General features: G+C 57.5%; 1 protein-coding gene across 3 annotated transcripts; it reads right to left on the reverse strand.

Annotated features, from left to right (window-relative positions):
- Nucleotides 1-5955: 5955 nt before the first annotated feature.
- UBTF (upstream binding transcription factor) lies at nt 5956-20280 on the reverse strand. Of its 3 annotated transcripts, XM_081110825.1 has the most exons (21): nt 19858-20280; nt 16827-16966; nt 15222-15397; nt 14595-14678; nt 14342-14497; nt 11806-11870; nt 11401-11521; nt 10943-11053; nt 10470-10603; nt 10176-10317; nt 9911-9952; nt 9699-9812; nt 9450-9605; nt 8926-9081; nt 8713-8823; nt 8185-8273; nt 7899-8088; nt 7154-7201; nt 6983-7054; nt 6763-6906; nt 5956-6679 (listed from the first exon to the last, which is right to left on the reverse strand). In XM_081110825.1, the coding sequence occupies exons 2-21, from the start codon at nt 16882-16884 to the stop codon at nt 6554-6556; spliced, it is 2295 nt and encodes a 764-aa protein (XP_080966951.1). In that variant the 5' UTR covers nt 16885-16966; nt 19858-20280; the 3' UTR covers nt 5956-6553. The 3 variants fall into 3 exon arrangements, with proteins under 3 accessions (XP_080966951.1, XP_080966952.1, XP_080966953.1); XM_081110826.1 differs by lacking the exon at nt 10943-11053; XM_081110827.1 differs by lacking the exons at nt 10943-11053; nt 19858-20280 and adding an exon at nt 18095-18367.
- Between the last annotated feature and the right edge of the window lie 462 nt (nt 20281-20742).

Here is a 20742-nt window from a genome sequence, read left to right on the forward strand (position 1 = left end):
TTTTTTTTGAGAAATCAGATCTGAATTTAAATCTGTGGCCTTGACACATGAGCTTAGGCAAATGGGCTCTGTTGCCTCAGTTTCCTCTGTTGTCACAGGGTTTAAGTTGTGCGGATTGTCACGCCAGTGCAGTGACAAGTTACTCAGTGTAAGTGCCGGGTCAATCTTTTTTTTTTTTTTTTAATATATTTTATTGATTTTTTACAGAGAGGAAGGGAGAGAGATAGAGAGTTAGAAACATCGATGAGAGAGAAACATCCATCGGCTGCCTCCTGCACATCTCCCACTGGGGATATGCCCGCAACCCAGGTACATGCCCTTGACCGGAATCGAACCTGGGACATTTCAGTCCGCAGGCCGACGCTCTGTCCACTGAGCCAAACCAGTTTCGGCGTGCCGGGTCAATCTTAACTGTCATTCTTTTGGAGCTCTGTAAGGATTCTTATCCGTGCTGGGATGCAAACATGAAATACAACAATTATACTCCCCCAAGTCACAATCTGCGGTGTAGACAGACTTGTAGGAAAATAATAGCCAAACCATGTGATAAAAACAAGAGAGATATACATAGGAAACAGAGGTGGCCAGGATGAAGGATCGAGTGATGGAAGAGAGATGGTCGGGGAAGGCTGCTTGTAGTAGGAAATGAACCAGGTCCAGGTAAGCCAAGCTTCAGAAGTGTGGCTCAGTCTGGAGACCAACTGGAAGGTAGGAATGGGCGGGGAAGAGCAGGAGGTGAGTATGTCCGATCACACAGGACTGAGGGCGTGCTGAGGGGTTGGTGGGCTTTCACGCGATAGGCCATGAGGAGTCTTCAAGGGGAATCCTTTGAGCAGACCTGCATTTCAAGTAGGTCGCTCAGGAATGTGGAGTCCGGATACAACCTTAGAAGCAGTAGGTTTTTATTATGATTGGGGTAAAGGGGGGAGAGAACCTGAAAACTCCATTAACCAAGATGGGTTAACTCCGAGGAGATGTGAGGATACAGAAGAATGACTAAGTTCATTTTGGGATATGTTGGACTTGCTATGCAATCAGCTGGTGGAGACTCTCCGAGGTGGTTGAACTTGGGTGCAGAGTAAAGGAGTGAGGCCGGCCTTCAGGGACCTCCATGGCATGAATCCCCTCCAATGATGTGGCTCTTTCTCTAACTATGCCTAGTATATCCTGCCCAAGGAATTTACACATACCCAGGAAGCCTTCCTGTCTCCTCCATTTGCCTAAATCCTTCATCACTTACCCACCTGTGGCCATCCTCAGACCAAATTCCTTTACAACTGGATTGTACCGTTCATTCCGCACTTGGCCGGGGCTGCTCTGTGGCGGTGACTTCTTGGGCACAGGCCCAGTCTCCACAGTCAGTAAACACCAAGGACTGCACTGGCTGAGGCTCTGGGTAAGGCCCTGGGTTAAAGAGAGACATACTTGTCCTCCTGGAATTTACAGCCTACCAAAAGCCTGAAGAGGAAGAAATAAAATTGAGTGCGATGGCATCCAGGTTGCTGAAGAAACAAATGGCATGGAGATTTTTTTTTTTTTGGAGGCTTCCCTGGAGGGAGTGATCTTTTAAATGGAGCCCTGCCCAGCTGGTGTGGCTCAGTGGTTGAGCCTCGGCCCATGCACCAAGAGGTCACCAGTTCAATTCCTGGTCAGGGTACATGCTTGGGTTTCAGGTTCAGTCCCCAGTAGGGGCTTGCAGGAGGCATGTTGATATTTCTATCTCTCTCCCTCTCCCTTCCTCTCTCTCTCTCAAATCAATTTTAAAAATATTAAAAAATAATCCTATATAATAAAAGGCTAATGTGCAAATCGACCAAAGGCTGAACGACCAGTTCCTATGATGCACACTGACCACCTGGGAGCAGATGCTCAATGCAGGAGCTGCCCCCTGGTGGTCAGTGCACTCCCACAGGGGGAGCGCTGCTCAGCCAGAAGCCGGGCTCACAGCTGGCGAGTGCAGCGACAGTGGCAAGAGCCTCTCCCACCTCCGCAGCAGCGCTAAGGATGTCCGACTGATGGCTTAGGCCCACTTCCCACACTGGCAGTCAGACATCCCCCGAGGGCTCCAGACTGCGAGAGGGCACAGGCTGAGCTGAGGGACCCCCCCTCCCCCAGAGTGCACAAATTTTGTGCACTGGGCCTCTAGTTTAAAAAATAAAATGAACAGAGCCCTGAATTAACCTCGGTGGAGAGATAAATAGGAACATTCTAAGCAGAGGGAACTGTTATGTGGATAGGCCCGGGAAGAGAGTGTGCTATGTGTAGTATGGATGGCTGGTGTGGCTGAATTGGGGCAGAGGCCAGCAGGGGCAACAGATCCCCCAGGGCCACATAAGCCATACTTATTCACTTATTCAACAAATCTTTCTTGAGTGTCAAATGTGTGCCAGGCAATTTTACTTGGCAGAAGTTGGGCAATGGTGTGGACTACTATAATGAACACGCAGATAAAGAGTATCTTCTACTTGGGGAGATAGAAAATAAACAAATACATAAACAAGGAGCTGTAGGACAAGGGCTCTCTAGAGAGGGTGGTCAGGGAAGACCTGTTTGTGAGGTGACATTTGAGCTGAGGCCTGAAAAATGAGAAAACTAGCTTTTTGTTGAGTTGGAGGCATAGCATTTTGGGCAGAGAGAACAGTGCAAAGGCCCTGTGGTAGGCATAGTTGAGGAACAAAAGCCATTACTTGGCTGGATAATTGCAAGTGGTTAGGAGTAGAGTGAAAGAAGGAAAGCAGGCCCAGATTTAGTATGGTTATGGTAAGTAAGGCATGGTAAATTAAGTACAGAAATAATCAGATTTATAATTTTTTTTGGTTAATCCTCACCAGAGGATATATGTATATATTTTTAAGAGTGGAAGGGAGGATAGACAGAGAGAAAAACATTGATGTGAGAGAGACACATTGATTGGTTGCCTCCTGCACCTACCCCAACCAGGGCCTGGGATTGAGCCTGCAACCGAGGTACATGCCCTTCACTGCAATCGAACCCATGGACTTCAGTCCGAGGACAGATGCTCTAACCACCATCTAGGATAAAATTTATTTAAAAAAGAATATTTTTATTGGTTTCAGAGAGGAAGATAGAAACATCAATAAGAGATAATCATTGATCGGCTGCCTACGGCATGCCTCCCACTGGGGCCTGAGCCAACAACCTAGGCATGTACCCTGGTCAGGAATCCAACTGTGACCTCCTGGTTCATAGGTTGATGCTCAACCACTGAGCCACACCGGCTAGGCCAGATTTGTTTTTAAAAGACAACTTGGGTTGCTGTGTGCAGAATGGACTGTGTACGGGAAGAGTGCAAGCAGGAAGACCAACTTTAAGTCTTGGCAGAAGTTGAGCAATGGTGTGATCTTGGATAGTAGAGGATGGCAGCAGTGGAGAAGGGTAAATAGATTTCAGAGAGACAGGAAGTAGGTCTGGGAAAAGGAATAAATGTGGAAATGAAAGAGGGACAGAGGAGTCAAGGCTAAACCGTGTTTCTAGATTGAATAACTAGATGGCTGGTGGTCATTTTGCATCGAGGTGTGAGATGGAGATATCTTGAGGACCCCCACTTCCCCAGGTAGCCCAGAGGATACAAAGAAGTCTGTACAGGCCTGCAGCTTGGGGGAATGTTTTCTGTAGATACCACATTTTGGAATGCTTACCTCTGGGTGATAATTGGAGGTTCATTGAGTGACAAGAACTCCTGAGATAGCAGAGTAGACCAAGTCAAGAGATAGACAAGTACCTGCTGGAGGTAATGAGCATATTAGTGACTTCAGAGTCACCTCAGGAGAGTGGTGAGTGGGAGGTGAGGAAATAGGAGACCGTGAGGGGCAATGAGCTTTTCAGAAGCTTTGCCAAGAATAAGAGGGGGGCGTGGGATTGAGACAAGAGCTCTTGGACAGGGCCTGGGTTTTCAGCCCACGGTGGTTCCAGGAACCCAGACCAGGCCCTGCAGGGAAGGCTGTCTTCCTTAAGGGCAGAGAGCGAGTCATCATGGCCCAGCCCACTTCCCATCAGAGGCCTGGGTGGGGTTAGCAGTCACTCCTAACCTTGGGTGAGGCTGACTCAAGGTGGGAAGGTTGCCCCAGCTCCCAGTGATAAGCCCTTGCATGACCACAGTGAAACCCTGACCCGCGGCTCCCCCCCCCCACCCCCACCCCCCCGCAATTTCCCAAGGCAGTGCACTCTGGAAGAAAATAATCTCATTTCTTTTCTTCTCAGTCCTTAGTGGTCTGACCACCCAAGGTGAACAAACTGAAATGAGAAAGTACAGGAACAGCAGCACAAAACAATGTGAAGATAGGTTGCTTATGGGATTTTCAGGAACAAGAAAGATGGTTCTAGAAAAAGAGGCAAACAAGCTGGCTTCAAGGGTCTTCCCATATTGGCCCCTGCCTCCCACTTCCATTGATTCCAGTGACCACACAGCAGTCAAACCTTTTTTTTTTTTCACTTTATTGTACAAAAAAAGGGAAAACAAAACTTCCACAGTTGGCCTTTAGCTTAGGCAGACACCTCTAAGCCACTCCCTCCCCCTCCCATGATACAAATTCAAGTTGTGGTTGTTGTTAAAACCTACAAAAACACTCCTTAAATATTAGAAAAAAAATTGGGGGGGCGAGGATGTGGGGGTCCTCCCACCCCAGCCATCCCATCCCAGTGCCAAAATGCACTCAGAGTGACCTCTTACAGCACCAACACCCCCACCCCCACAGCCCTGTTTGTACTGTAAGAATTTTTCAATTTTTAAAACAGGAAATAAAAAGCGCCCCAAAGTTGTTTTTAAATGAAAACACATTCCACTAAAACACAACAGCACAGGGGCACTCAGACAGGGAATGGGGTTCTCTGTAAGGGCTCTTGGTAAGAAATAGAACCTGGGAAGCCCTGTGCCGAATTCCAGGATAGGGACAAAGGAAGGGGGGAGTGGGAGTGGGAAGTGGCCCTCCCTAGCTCCCCCAACCCCAGCACCGCGTCCAAGGCAAAGATTGTTTGCCTTCCTTTGGGAGCAGGATCCACTTTTCCTATCCCACCTCCTAGGTGGAGTTCCCACTCTTCCCCCGTTGCTTGGCTTTCATTCAGAGGGGGGGAAGGTTGATAAAGCACAGAGCCCCAATTAAATAGCTCGCTGACATGATTGCAAAAAAAAAAAAAAAGCCACAATTCAATCAAAAAAATTAAACCCACAGAGACAAGGTGGCTTGGCTTATTAAGGATCTAGGAATCAGGGTACCAAAATTTTGGGGATAGCTGGTAAGGGTTAGAGGGACAGCTGCAAAAGCAGCTTTTACAGACCTCTCCCCCAGCTGTGGGTTTGGGAGGCGGGGGCGGGGGCAGGAATGGAGCAGACCTGAGAAATCAAAGGAAATGGGGCAGGGGAGCTGGAGGATATGAAGGCAGGAGGGGTAAGAGGTTGCAACACACCTCTTGAAGCCCAGGTCCTGGGCCTAGGGTGGCCAAGGGACCCCTTGGATGGGCTTGAGGCCCTTCCCACCAAATACAAGCTTTAATTCTCAGCTGGTCTGCCCCCCTCCCTGCCATCCTGCTGGAGGCCAGCAGCAGCTCAGAGTCATGGCTCTGGCAGAGGGAAGCTGCTAGGAAGCATCAGAGAGCACTTCAGTAGACCCCCCTTTCACTGAATCAGAGATTAGGCAAAGCAGAGGAGGTGAGAAAGGGGCCGCCCCAGCCTGTTCCCACCAGGATGTCTCCCTGGCCTTTGTCAACCCTTTTACCAGATTCATGGACTGATGTGGGTTCCCCCCTCTTACACACACACACATATACATGTGCCTTTGCACACATCCACAGGTACACCCATGCTATGTACAGGACACACACACACACACACACACACACTCACTCACTTTTCCATACGTATCAAGTTTTAAAAAGTCCCAAACTTACCCCCCTAAACCCTCCCTCCCGGAGAAATGACAACAGAGACGGCAGCCGAGATCGGTAGGAAACGTCTCGTTGACAGCTCAGAGCTTAAAAAAAAATATATACACATATATAAAAAACACCTCTGCCCCCTCCCCCCAAGAGTGGGTCCAGGTAGCTCCTTCCCGCAGGGGGCAGGGGAGAGGGCAATGGGGCAGGGCCTGTTTTCTCACAGGCACATGCCCTCCTCTCTCCACATTCCCTGCCTCCAGTTCCAACGGAGGGGGTCCAGGCAGCAAGCCCCTCTGGAAAGGGAGGGGTCCTCCCCAAGCTTCCACCCCCCTTTAAGTTGGGCTGCAGGTTAGAGGGCCTCACTGAACTCTTTGGGACCCCCACCCCACTCCCAGGTCCATTGTCCGTGCCAGAACCGCAAGTGCAGAAGAGTGGTGGGACGGTCCAGTCCAGTGGTGGCTCAGTCTGACGGTTGCCCTCCCTGGAGAGTCCCCAGGGCTGATGTCTCTGAGGCTGCAGAGTCCTGGCCTGGGCTCCTCCAGCCCCTCCCCCCCCACCATATTTTGTTTAAAAAAAGGAAGAAAGAAAGAAAGTGGGGGAGGGCAGGGGACAGAACAGGGGGAAAAACAAAGGCGAGGGGAGCCCCAGGTGGGGCTGGGCCTCAGTTGGAGTCCGAGTCCGAAGAGTCCCCTGAGGAGGAAGAGCTGGAGCTGCTACCCTCAGACTCGTTGTCTTCATCCTCGTCATCATCCTCATCATCATCTTCATCCTCGTCATCCTCCTCATTCTGGGGGCAAGAAACATGCCATCACCAGGCGGCCACCCTGGCAGGGCCTCACCCTCCCTCCCCACCATGTCCGTCCACCCCACCTCATCCCCATCCTCGCTCTCATCCTCGCTGCTGGACTCTGAGGAGTCCCCGCCATCCTCAGAGGAGTCCCCATTCTCATCATCTTCCTCCTCTTCATCCTCGTCCTCTTCATCCTCGTCTTCATCCTCATCCTCCTCAGACTCCTAAGGGGGACAGAGCTGCATCAGTGGTCTCTGCCGCCCCCCTCCCCGCCCACCCCCTGCCAGAGGGATTCCTTACGGATTTGGACTGTAGGGTAGTCCGGCTGGACTTGGGGTTCGGGCCTCGCAGCTTGGTCATGCTCTTACGTTTCTAGAGGAGAGGATGCAGACACAGACAAAGGGAGCAGCCATGAGTCCCAGACACCCCCAATCACTCCTTACCCCAGTGCCATCCTGCTCCCAGACTTACATTGGAGATGTACTCTTTATATGCTGCACGGTCTTGGGGAGACAGACTCTGGGAGAGACAAAGGAGGAGGTAAGCACTGGAACACCACCTGGTGGGCCAAGCATGTACCGCTAACCATTACTCTTCCCGATCTCCCTGTACCTTGGGTCTCCGCAGAAAACCCCTGGGATCTGAGAACCACGTCCCAGTATTTCTGCTGAAGATGCTCGGAATCCTTTTCTAGGCACCCTACCCTAAGACTGTTGTTTAGACTTGTTTCTCATGTCCCCCCGAATGAAAGCTCCAGAGTCAGGGCCTTCCTCGATTCAGACAAGTCCCCCATGACAACCCCCTCCCCCCGAGCCTGGCATCATCACTCCCACCCCAACACCAAACCTGGAGCCACTGACAAGGCAGTCTGGGGCTCACCAAACTTCTTGAGTACCTAAACCCTGCTACTTCCCCAGGTCCTTGGCCGTAAGTGACTCCACGTTACAGACCTGACTGCTAAACCACGGCACAGAGAGGGGGCCACGCCAGAATCGAGGAGAGGTCCCCTGGTTCCAGATGGGAAGGAAAAGGCAGTCTGATTTAGAGTTTTCTTACTAGCTAGCTGTGTGATCTTGGGTAAGTTACTTAACCTCTCTGAACCTTGGTTTTCTTATCTTTGATAGCAATCATTACCTTGTAGGGCCCCGAATAAAATCATGAATGCAGACCAGCCAGCATGATGCCTCCCTCTTCCCAGGGCCCCCTGCCCTCTCACCTTGACCCAGAGGTCCAGGTGCACTTTGTACTGCTTCTGCTGCTCCTCAGCCAGCTTTTTGTAGTGCTCCTTCTGGTTCTGGGAGATGCGCTGCCAGCGGCTGCCAATCTCCACCATGCGCTCCTTCAGTGGCAGGTGGTTCAGCTCCCCGTTGGACAGCAGCTCCTGGGAGAATTTCTGGTAACCGTTCCTGAGAAGTGGGGGTGGTGCAGGGAGGGTCAGAACACCATCCAAGCAGCTCTCCAGCTCTGGCCCTCCTCACCTCCAGGCTGGGCTCCAGACTCACATGGGAGGCTTCTTGGGTTCTCCCTGGAACTTCATCTTCTTGGATGAGTTTGCAGCAGCTGGCGGTGCCCTCATCTCACTCAGCTCTCTCTGTGGGGATACCCAGAAAGGTTACAGTCACCCCACCCCCACTCCCCAACATGTTTCTGTCTCTTGTCCCATGCCGTGAGTGTCCCAGCTGACTCCTTTTGTGTGCCAGGAAGGAGGAGAAACTGAGGCACAGCCAGGGAGCAACTTCCTAACAATTCACACCTGTGGTGGGCACTGCGGCTTGAAAGTGCTGCCATAATTGCACTCGTGTGACTTCCATTGCCAGATCCCTTTTACTGATGTGTGACTGAGGCTCAGAGAAGGAAGTTAAGAGACTTGTTCTGGGTCACACAATCAAGGCTGGGATCTTAGGCTCCCAGCGCCAAGCAGCGAAGAAAGCTGCACACCAGAAAGGGGGCCCCCAAATTTTAAGTGGAGGGTGACAGCCCCAGCTCCACCCCACCCCACTGCTCTCCTCTAACCAGCAGCCCCTTCCCACCTCGTATCGCTTTTGGTCTTCGGCCGCCTTCTTAATCCACATCAGTTTCTCCTTCTTTTCCATGTTGTTCCAGGTCATCTCCATGGCTTTCAAGGCCTTCACCCGATCATTCTGGGGACAGACAGGGGTGTCAGCCGTGGGAGGGGTCACCTGGGACTGGAGGCCGCCTGCGTGGGCAGGCTGCAGAACAACCTTCCTGCCCCTCTTTCCTACCTTGAAGCGGGCCAGGTAGTCCCCGATGACGCTCTGCTGCCAGATCTCCTCGGCCCTCTTGGGTGACTCGGGCAGTTTGCCCCTTTCCTCGCGCTCCCCAGCCGGCTTCCTCTCCGACTGGGCCTTCAGCGCTGCCTCCCGGGCCTTGTATTTGGCCTGCAGAGGGACGGCACCAGGCGTCAGCCTCGCGGCCACCCCCAGAGGGCGCTCGTTCCCCATCCAGCTGTGGAGGTTCCCACCGCAGCCAGGGCGGGGCCAGCAGAGGCTGGGCCGGTGCAGGCATCTCCAGCCTCGGGCAGCCCCGCCCACCAGCGCTGCTCCCCCGGGAGCCAACAGCCCTCAGCGGACAGCTTCCCGCCTTCCGGCTCTCGCTGGGCTCCCAGCCCCAGCATCTGCGCCCAGGCACAAGAGTGGCCGGCACAGGGCAGGGGCCAGGGCAGGGGCGAGGCAGTGCGGCCAGGCCCTAGAGGAGAGGCGGCCCACATTCAGATGCCTGGCAGCCCCTCTGGTCTGGCCAGCCTGACCTTCTTCTTCTCGGATAAGTCGTTCCACATGCGGGCCAGCAGGCGCGTCAGCTCGCTTTCCGAGAGCTCTGGCCGCTCCTCCTGCAGTTGCCGCCGCTTCTCCTCCGAGAAGATGAACATGGCTGACACTGGCCTCTTGGGCTTCTCTGAGCTGCCCTGTAGATGTGCAAAGAAGGTCAGAGTCAACGGAGTGTTGGCGGGGAGCCTGCCTGCCCCCCTCCCAGCAGCTCAGGGGTGCTCCCTGCCCACCTTGCCCCCTTCCTGGGAGGGCTTCTTGGAGGCGGGGCTGGTGGTTTGCTTCTTGTTGATGTTCAGCATCTTTTCTTCCCCCAGGACCCGCTGCTGCTCCTCCTCTGGCAGGCTCTGGTCCGGGGAGAGAAGGTGGCATGGGGTTGTGTGCCCAGTTCCCAGTCCGCTCCCAAACTGTCCAGCGGGTCTTGCACGCTGCCTCGCCCACTCACCTCTAGAAAACGGAGCAGTTCCACCTCATAATCTTTCTTTTTCTGGGAAAAGAAGGGGAGCCAGGGTCAGTCTGGGGGCAGGCTCGCTGGGAACCCTCTATGGATGGTAAGCATAAGGCCCAACGTTATCTGTTGGTCTGTCCAGGGGCTAAACCCAGCACACCAACTTTGAAGCAGGTGCCCGAGGGGTCAGGCCTCATGCTTCAAGGCTCCCAAGGATCTCCAGGAATCCTCCCTCTCCAGGGGGGCTCCCGCCGCAGCTCACCTGGTCACACTTCTTGTGGTAGGCATCCTTCTCCTTCTGGGAGAGCAGCTTCCACTGCTGGCTGCATAGCACCATGCGCTCTGTGCTGGGCACATCCTTCATGTTGGCCATCAGCTCCGCGCAGTACAGCGAGTAGCTGTTCCTATCAGAACCAAAGCCAGGGAGGAGCATCCCTGTGAACAGGGCGGCCCAGGGCAGCAGAGCCTGGGCCCAGGTCCTTCACCAGGCAGCTCTCTGCCTGCTCAGGCGCCCACTCACCCGCCCCCCACCCCCACCCCCCAGGGCAGTGCTCACGGAGGTGGCTTGGTAGGTCGCCCATCAAATTTGTCCTTGAGCTGGCGCTCAGCCTTGGTGAGGGTGGACTTGGTGATGCCCTCCTCACTGATGTTCAGCTCAGGGTGCTTCTGGATATAGTCACGCATAATCTCCTGCAGAGTGAGGTGGGAGGATGGGGGGCAACGGGGTGTGGGGTTAGCGGGGGCCAGGAACGGGGGGAGAGCCGCTGGGAAGGGGAGGCAGGGAGCAAAGCTGGGGGTGGCCGTGTGTGCTGTGTCACACAAGTGGTGCCCTGCCCTGCCCTAGCCTGCGATCTCATGGGGAGGGGGTGTGGGGAAGGTAGGGGCAGAGGCGAGGGGCCCAGGAGGCCCCTCCCTCAATGGGGGGACGGGGCGTGACCGCCTCCCGCGGAGTTCACTGCGGGGGCCACAGAGTCAGAGGGCAGAGGCTCATGAAGAGCCGGATGGGGAGGAGCGCAGCGGAAGCCTAACCTCGTACTCCTTCCGCTGCTCCAGGGCCTTATGAATCCATTTCAGCCTCTTTTTGTCCGAGAGCTGAGACCACTGCTTCCCCAGGGAGTCCTTCACCTCCTTCGTAGTGGCCTGCAAACCAAAAGCCGTCAGACACACGCAGGCAGCCGGGGGCAGGAGGAGGGGAGGGGGGTGGGGGGCGCAAAGGCCCCGCCCCCTCGGGCCACAGGAGGTCACAGGCGTGTCCCCCACAGGCCAGGAGGAGAAGGCAGAGGCGGGGTCCCGCCTGGGTGCAAGGGGACAGGCTCACTCACACGCGCACGCACACGCTTGCACGCCAGCTGGCCCCGGCCCTGTCCATGCAGCCCACCCCTGGGGAGGGGCCTCCTCTCCTGCTCCGTGCCCAGCCGACCTGGCGCGGCTCCCCCCCTGGCCACCGCCATGTGCCCTCTGCCCCCACCCCTTGGCCGGACACTCACATCTGGCCGAACTTTGAGATACACTTTCTTCTCGTGGGTGTACCACAGCTGCTGGGGGGTTTTGGGCTTCTCGGGGATGTCCGACTTCTTGGCATTCTGGATTAAGTCAGGGTGATCCTCCCTAGCCAGGGCGCGGGGAGCAACAATCAGCAACTTGGAGGGAGCTCCCGCCAGGGCAGACCCAGCTAGCTGCCCGCCCGCCAAGGCCCCGAGGACTACCGACTGGAGACCAGGGGGACAGCGGCTGCCTGCCTGTCCCTGCCCTTGAGCATGAGCCACTAGGGTTTACCCAGGACCCATCATCTTCCACACCGCATGGATGGCAAGCTTGAGGCTCTGGTCGGTGTTACCCTATCCTGTCACACCCAGTGCCCTGTGGCCCTTCTCTGGGCTCCACTGCCTTACCTGAATCGGGCCAGGTTTCGCTCGAACTCCTGTTTCTCCCTCTGGAAGTCCTGAATATACTTCATCTGGGGGGGAGGAGGGGACCGGGGTCATCCACAACCCAAGGCCTGAGCTACAAAAGCCACAGAGCCCTCCTGGCTAGCTATTCTGCCTCCCAGTTTGTGACATGGATGAATGGAGGATGGCATGGGCAGGCAGGGGATGCTGGCCTGCCTTCGTGGGGGGGGGGGGGGGGGCAGGGCTCAACAATAGCCCACATTAGTGAGAGCTTACAGGGGTCTCCCAGAACACATCCTATTCCTTTTGTTTATGACACCCAGTCACACAGTAAACAGTGACAGGGCTGGGACTCCCCCAAACCTACCCCTCCGCCTTTCCCCAACACCTCAAAGCTCCCACAATGAGTTGTCAGGTGTAGGACTTGCCTCCATCACTCCCTCCTCCCATGTCTGTGGCAACTGATATTGTCTAGTCCAGTGGTCGGCAAACTCATTAGTCCACAGAGCCAAATATCAACAGTACGATTGAAATTTCTTTTGAGAGCCTAATTTTTTAAACTTAAACTATACAGGTAGGTACATTGTTATTAACTTAATTAGGATACTCCTAAGGCTTAGGAAGAGCCACACTCAAGGGGCCAAAGAGCCGCAGTTTACCGACCACTGGTCTAGCACTTGATAGTCAGTCCTGCTTCCAAGGCAGGAGAGGAGTGTACTGAAGGGAGCTGAGTGAATTCTTGCAATGCAAGTCACATTCTAATAGATGTCTCTTGAATTGGGATATTTCCCACCTCCCACCACCTCTGAACCCCTGGCTGCCTTTCACCATCCTGGTACCATCCTCCTCCCATCCTCAGCCATCGCCTTCTCCTCTGCCATTTGGCGTCCCCATTTTCTCCTCCACCCCTTCCATCAGCCTGGCCCTCCTTCCCAACCATCACCTGACTCTTCCCCACTTCTCCACACTCCTCTCTGCTTCCTTCCCAGTGTCTTTTTCCTTCCTGATCTGCCTTCGGTCACGGAACCCACTCAGCGTTCACCTCCCTCCCTCCTCCTTGCCTAGATTCACAATCATTAGCACTGGAAGGGGCCAGGGGCTCAGTGTTTGAGCCCAACCCCTGCCTCTCGCGGGAGAGAGAGACACCAGGTGCCCCGCGTTCCTCGGGCTCCCACAGAAAACTGGGAGCAGAGCCCAGCCTGCTTGACCCCCATCGCAGCCCTCCTCACACAACAACAGCAGCTTTTCGAGCTGGATGGCACCACTGAGCTCAGGCTCAGGCTCCACACCTGTCAGATAAGACCAGGTCTGGAGAAGTAAAGTGACTTACCGAGGGCACACACAGCAATTCAGGGGGAGCCAGAACAGGTCCGAGTCTCACGGCCCCTAGGCCAGCACACTATCCGCTCTACCACACAGTTTCTCCTGCCCCTCCCTGGTCCTCAGACCCTCTGTCTCTTCCTCCCATCCCATGAGCGACTGGGTGTCGTTTGTATAGTTAGCTCTTCAATATCCCCATCAAAGGGTCAACAGCTTCAGCAATTCAGGCTCCTGCTCGTCTCAGGCAGCAGTTGAAGACAGCTGGTTTTATCCAGCCAAATTCGCTCCTTTTTGGAGCCCAGAACCAAGGGCATGAGAGTCTGCAGCCAGGGTGCACAAACCAGGCAAAGGGCTACTCACAGTGCACTGGCCAGTGCCACCTCCTGAGAGCTGGTTGTAGGCAACTCTGATGCCCCTCATCACCTCTCTAGCTCCATCTTGGCTGTCTAGCATCTCTTCTTTGCGTCCCTCTCTCCCTACCCCATCTCACTCATGTCCCAGCTGCAGGATCCTCCAGTGCTTTGCTGCCTCTCTCTTTGAGGGACTATTGATCTCACTGTACTTGACCATCTATCTCTGCCTGGGAGGCTAGGGCAACCTCTGCTCCAGGTTGACAGCCTCCAATGGTCTGGTATAGCATGAGGCCACCAGAGACCGTGTGTCCTTGGGCAAACATGTGTGCATGGGAAGGAAACCCACCTAACACATGGGTGTGGCCATGAGAAGAGCACTAGGCAGGGAGTCTGGAGCACTAAACCCAAGTCCTGCTCCAGCATCATTACTTCAGTGACCTGGGACAGGACACCCTCCAGCACCCCAGTTCCTCGCTCACAAAATCGGATAACCTGTTCTTCTGGGGTTGCCTTTATGAGGATACTGCAAGCATCAAATGAGACCATGTCAGGACATGTCAGAGGGTGAAGAACTGCTGTGTGAAAGAACACTGGATTGTGGCTGGTCGCAGCACCTAGCTCAGCCTGGGCAACACCCGTGACAGTGCCTGTAATTTATGGTGTGTGGGCCGGGAAGTGGGTGATCAGGAGCAGCTGCCCAAGACCCTACTCTGCTCTGCTGACCTACCCACATCCCTGATACCAAGTCCCTTTGTCTGAGTCCCCCCGACCCCCCCCCCCCGACCCCCCCAATCCCAGCAGCTGACCCACACACCAGCTGCTCCCAGCCTTTTCCCTCCCAGCCACTTTGGCCCCCCTCCCCCCACCTTCTTCTTCTCGGGCAGTTCCTTGTATTTCTTGGACAGAATCTTGGTCAGGTCCAGGTTGCTCATCTCAGGGTGAAGTTTAGCATATTTGGCCCTCTTTTCCATGAAGAAGCGGAAATAAGGGGTCAGGGGCTTCTTTGGGAAGTCTGGGTGTTTCTGAAACGAGGGATAAGGACACAGTGAAGGTCAGGCACCATCCATTCTTTGGATCATGCCTCTCCTGCCCCTTGTGCTCCTCCTCCTGGAAACTCACCTTGAGTTTTTTGCCTTTGTAAGGATTTTTAACATGTTCCTGAGCGTCGAGGATCAGTTCTGTCAATGTACGGAACTTTCTCACCTGGAAGAAGAAGGGAGGTGAGTGGAAGGGGAAGTTCAGAAGAGGGGACACTACCAGGTAACATACGCCCATTTTCCAACCGGTTTCCTCTACTTTCCATTAGACTAAACTTATCCAAAGAGGAGGGGCAGAGGCCAACTGTCACAACTCAGGTGGCTCCTGACATCAAGGCAGACACCCGGGCACCGGCTCATGCCTCCTGCAGAGGCCCTGGCAGTGAGACACACCAAAGGTCAGCAACAAGGTGACCACCTGACCTCACTGTGGTTATCTATGCCAGCACCCCCTCAAACCCCCAGAAGAGCTCAGGAAACAGAAGCTCCAAGATGGTAAGTATCCAAGGCCACAAAGCTAGAAACTGGCAGAACTGAGAATTCTAGGCCAGTGCGGTCAACTGTACCACCTCCCAAAATGCGCCCGGTCTTCTCTTGCCTTCCTGTTTATAGACTTCTGTTTCATCTCCCACACCAGGAAAGTTAAGGCAGGGGTCCCTATAGATGTGTGCTCCTGTGTGTCAGGAAGGGGGGGGGGGGTATCAGTTACCTCGTTAGAAATCTCCACCCATTTGAGCTTGCACATGTCTCCAGAAAAGTCTTTAAATGCTACTTTTTCCCAGTCCATATGTGACTCAGTGGTTTTGAACTTGGAACTGTCATTGGATGGAAGGTTGTTCTTCATGCATTCTAGCAAAGTCAGCATGTCTTCCTGAGACCAGTGGTCTGGAGAGGGGTAAGAAAGGTGATCATGACTGGCTCATGCTATCCCTCCCATCAATTCCCCAGTCCCTACGTGCTCCACTCTTCCTCCCCAGAGCTTCCGAGTCCCTGGCTACTTCCCGTCTGAAGACAGACAAAACACGGCCGAGCCCTAAGGAGAAACTGTGGCCATATGAATTAGGGCAGGGATGCCCATCCAGACAGTGTCATACCTAGAAAGCCAGACTTGAGTGCCACAAGGTACTATTTACTGTAGGGAAGGAGGAAATGAAGCTACTGTGATTGGGGCCCTGTGGGAAAACAGATAGCTTATCAGAGAGGGAAGGGAAGCAAGAGGCAACATTTCCAAATGTGTCGCCAAGTTCAAGTCCAAATTCTAGGCAGATACCCTAAGGGTGGGATGTGGGTAGTGAGGAGACCCAATACAATGTTTCTCACCAGCACAGCTGGAAACGAACATTAGAGAAATGGGTATTCCATCATCTCCCTCCCTCTTGGCCTCTGAAGGAAGGTCTAAGGAGAATTTGGGGCATGTAAGAAAAACTGAATGGAAATGGTAATTTTGTTTCCATAAAAGAAAGCTTTAATGCAAGGCAGGCAGGAAGGTGGGCAAAGACGCTCAGGGCCCTGCTCCACGGAGGACCCCCCCCCCCCCCCCCGGAATTCTGAGTTGTCTTCTCAGCCTAACTCCCACATGGGCATCAAAGGGGTCTGGGCCAGTCACCGAAATGCAGCTGCAGTGAGGTCTACCCCAGAGGGCGAGCTGGGAGAACAGCTATCCAAGGCTCGCAGTCAAAAGGGCTCTCATTTGCATTGACATCTGGTAACCTGGGCCTGGGTTTCTGTAGGGCAGGCCACATAAACCCACAGTCCTCTCCTCTCCATGGCCCACAAGCCTTGCCAGATGCTCAGCTCCACCTTACCCGCCCCCACCCCCGCTGGAGCCCTACTGGTTGGGGTAGGCGCTAGTGATAAAAATAACTCCCGGGTGTAGGGTCTCAAACCATCCCCATACCCTTTCCAAGTACCTCACCAAAAAACGCGTCCTCTTAGTAATAAAAAACCCTGAAAATCCTTCCCAACCCCCGTCTGCTCCCCCTGCCTCCACATTCCTCAGCTTTCCTCCCATTCCTGGGGGTGGACACATCCCGGGCTGACTGGGAACCCCAGAAGGCAGGCTTACAGGGGCCTCCTCTCTCCCTCTAACGCGAGGGGGAGGGGGGAATATGGAGTGTGAAAAATACAAGGCTTAATAATTCGGACTGAGCCAAACCCCGCGTGAGGGGCGCTTGACTCTTACAGACACCCTTCCCTTATCTCGACTCAGAGAATGCAGAGTGGAGAAACCCTGCAGAAGGGGAGTGGGCCCTGGAGACAGCCATGTGGGAAAAGAGGATTTAAGTTCAAGAGGACTAAGGATGGGGGCTCCTACCTTGGCCTTTGGGGGCGGCCATTTCCAGGTCTGTGGGGCAGTCTGCTTCTCCGTTCATTCTCCAGCCGTCCAGCCCAGCCACCTCCAGCCGCCTCCTCGGTCACGCTGGCCGGGCAATCCGGGTTCAGAGCCACCTCACCCTTTAGAAGAGAGACCAGCCTCTACTCAGGCGGGCAGAGAGGTGGAGGGAGTTCCTAGTCCTCCCTCCCCCAGAGGGGAGGGGGGCAAACGCCCCCACTCTCAGCGAGACCCTCAGGACCCTAGTAGATGTGATGGGTAGGTGGGTGTGAGAGGACTGCCCTCCTCTTCCCCGTACCCCCACCCCCAGCCCTTGCGGCCAGGCTCAGCGGCGTGCGCCCTCCCCTGCCCACGCGAGAGACTGCTCGCAGCTCCCAGCTCCCGCGTGCAGCTAGCGCCCGCCTCCTTCCCCCACCCAGGCCCAAGGAAGAACTCCTCCTCCCCGAGCGCCCGCCCGGGGGAGGCCCCAGGCTGGAGGGCGGGGGAGGAGGAAGGGCGGGTAAAGGGCGCGCGCGGCCGCGGAAGCGGGCACGCGCCGCAGTCTCCTCCTCCCGCCTCCCCCCAGCCGGTTCCCCCCGCCTCCGCAACCCGGCGGGGACCCGGACGCCACGCAGCCGCCGCCGGCCCCGGAGAGCAGCGGCCGCACCGCCCCCGGGGACCGGATCCGGATTCCCGCCGCCCCCCCACTCGGGCACCCGACGCCGTCCCTGCCCGCCTGGGCGGGCGAGCAGCCGGAAAGAAGCGGCCTGCCCCCCACCCCCGAGCCACCCACCCGGGCCAGCGGGGCCGCCACCGCCCAGCTTCCCCGAAGCGCACGGAGGAACCCGGCGCAGAAGCGCGACCACGGCGGGAACCGCCGCCTTCTCCCCGAGCTGGCGGCCCAGCCCCGCCGGCGCCCCCGCCCCGGCCTCCGGGGAGCCGAGCCAAGGAGAGGGCGGGAGGACGGCGGCCCGGAGGCGGGGGCGCAGCGCTCACCGGCCCCGCCGCCCCCTCCGGCGGCCGGCGAGAACTGCGCCTGCCGGCTCGCAGAAGCGCGGCCTCCTCCGCTCGCGGCCGGAGCTCGGCTCGGGCCTCGCTTCCTGCCCTCCCCTCCCCCGGTTCTCGGCGTCCTCTCCAGTGCCCTGGTCCTCCCTCGCCCCGTGTTCTGCCCGGAGGTGGCCCGGGGACCCCTCCGAGCGTTCACCGCACCCGCTGTTCGCTCCCCGCCGCCCAGTCCTGATCGCGGATGCGTCCCAAGCCGCTTCGGTTACCCGGCTCAGCGCGGCCTCCGGGCTTCGCGCTCCGGCGGCGCCCTCCCCGGTTCTGAACGGCGGCGCCCTCCCCCGCTCGGCCGGGCACAGCCGCAGCTCCCTCCCGCGGCGGCAGCAGCTCCTCCTCCGGGCGCGGCGGCAGCGCTGGGGCGGCGGCTGCTGCTGCTGCTGCTGTGGCGGCGGCTGTGGCTGCTGCCTGCTGCTCCTCGCGGCGAAAAGCACAAAGCACAGCGCCCTCCGCCTGCAGGCAGCCCGCCCGCCGCCCGCCCGCCCGCCGGCCCCGGCCTCAGCTCGCACACCCCCCGCCGCCGCAGCAGCCTCCGCCGCCGGAGCGGGGAGGAGGAGGGAGAAGGGAGGAGGAGGAGCGGGAGGGGGGCGGGAGAAGCGGGGCAGCGAGCGCGTCCTTCCCCGTGGAGCGCACACCGACCCCCGGGGAGCGAGCGCCAGCCCGCCCGCCTCGCCGGCTCCGCTCCCTCCCACAGCCTGCCCGGGCGGGCTCCGCGGGGGGCAGCTGGGAGGAGGGGCGGGAGCTGGGGGGACCCGGGCGGCCGAGGCGGAGGGAAGGAAGGAGAGGAGGGGGGGTGGTGGTGGCGGCGGCTGCTGCTGCTGCTGCCGCCGGGGAGGGGGGGGGGCCGGGGCAGGGAGACACGCAGCCGCCCGGATGGCGGCGGAGCTCGGAGCCCGGGCGGGCGGGCGCCGAGAGCGACCTCGCCAGACCCGCGGGGGAACTGGCATGCTCGGCCGCGGGGAGGGAGGGCGCGAGGCGCGGTCTGAGAGGGTGCCCGCAGGGGCCCCGGCGGCCTGGGAGGCTTAGGGGTGCCCGTAGCCCTGCTCCGGAGCTCTCCCCCAAGTCCTCTCAGCTCAGATTCGGGCTTCCACGCCAGCTCTCACCCGCTCCCCGCTCCCCGCTCCCGCCACCCGAAGCGGGCGGACCGCTCCCACCCTCATCCCCGGAGCGTGGCCACCAGCTTGGGGCGCACGCAAGTCGGACGCGGCGCCAGGCTTCGGCGCCTACCTCGCGGTTCCCTTGCTGCCGAACAGAATTCACACGAAACTTAAAAAAAAAGAGGGGGGGAAAAAAAGACAGCAAACCTACAAAATTCCCTCTCTGTAGATTTCAGAAACAAAAACCCTTGGCTTCCGACACCCCAGAAAGGGCGAGGGAGCGACGGGCTCCGGCAGAGGAGCCTCTCGGAGCCGGTTCAATCCAGCCCGGCATGTCTCCCCAGGCCTGCCCGGGCGCATGGAGATCGGCGCCGCTGCCGCTCGCAGCAAGCTCTTCCCCCCGAAATCCACGGCGCCGGGGCTCACTTACCGAGCGTGTGAATGGGAGCGCGGGCCAGGGGCACCTAGGGGTGCGGCGGGCCGAAGAGCCGAGCCGCAGCTCCGCCGCAGCCGACGCCGGGGCAGTGAGTCGCCAGACAAAGCCCGAGATGGCGAAGCGGAGCGACGGCTAATGGCGAGCCCCACGCGCCGCGCTCCGCCCGCCCCGCTCCGCCCGCCCGCCCGCCCGCCTCGGCGCAGCGCGGCGCCGCTCCGAGCGCTCGACCGTCAGAGCCGCCTCGGCGCCGCCGCCTCCCGGGCCACCCAGGCCTCGCCTGGCCCCTCCGCCTCCTCCGGGCTGCTCAGCCTCACCCTTTCCCTCCCACTGCGCTGGGGGCTGCACGAAAAGAAAAAGGAAAATGCTTTTCTTTCTTTTTTTTTTGTTTGGCTGGGCGGGCGTGTTGAGACTTTTGGGTCTTGGGCCCCCAGCTCGCACTCACCTGCGGAGCTGCCGCGAGGGCTGGGGGTGGGGGCTCGCGGGGTTGGAGCCGGCGAGCGCGGGTTGAAAGCTAGCCAAGCTCTGCAGCGCCCGACCCGGGCGTGTACGCCGCCGCCAGTCCCCGCAGAGAAATCGTCCTCCTACCCCCGCCTCCATCGCTCTGCGTTTCTCTTCCAATCAGCCGGTCGCTTGGCGGCTCCTCCATGCTCCGGCCAAGCCCGCTGCCTGGAGCGAGCTTCGCTCCATCTGCTCGCCCGGCTCCTCGTTCCCCTATCGGGGCCGACGAGGCGACGTGGGGCCGGAGGGGAATCTGCGAGGGAACCTTCCTGCTTCCCGCTCCCATTGCTCCCTCCCGGCTGCCTCCTGCCTCCTGCTTCTCTCCTGCGTCTTTCCAACTCTCCCCTGTCGCCACTGGTGTGTGTCTGAGTGTGTGCGCGGCTTTTTTTTTTTTTTTTTTTTTATTGCTCTTTGCTTTTGCAACCCTAAAGCCAAAGCAGGAGGGGGGGCGGGGGGGGGGAGAGAAGGAGAGCAACGGGGAGGGGGGTGTTAAAAAAAAAAAAAGGCAAGAAAGAAGCTCTTAGATTTGCAACACATGGAAAAACCCGGGGAGCACCCCGCCTCGTCCGATCTCGGTGCGCCGCGGGAGCCTTCCGGGTTTTAGATCGAGCCTCTCGTCGTCCTCCAGGCCCCTCCACCTCCGCCGGGTTTAGGATCCGAGGAGTCCGAGCAAAAAGTTCTCCCCCTGGGAGCCGAATCAAGGGGTGTCAGGGTGGGAGTTGGGATTTCTCAAGAAGCGGTAGCCATTCCTCGCACCCAGGCTTCGTTAGCTGGGCCGGGGTGGGGGTGGAGAGCAAAATCCCGGTGGGTTTTCGGAAGGGCTTCCCTT

The sequence above is a fragment of the Myotis nattereri genome, assembly GCF_964212035.1.
Source record: "Myotis nattereri genome assembly, chromosome: 16".
Classification (NCBI taxonomy): Eukaryota; Metazoa; Chordata; class Mammalia; order Chiroptera; family Vespertilionidae; genus Myotis; species Myotis nattereri.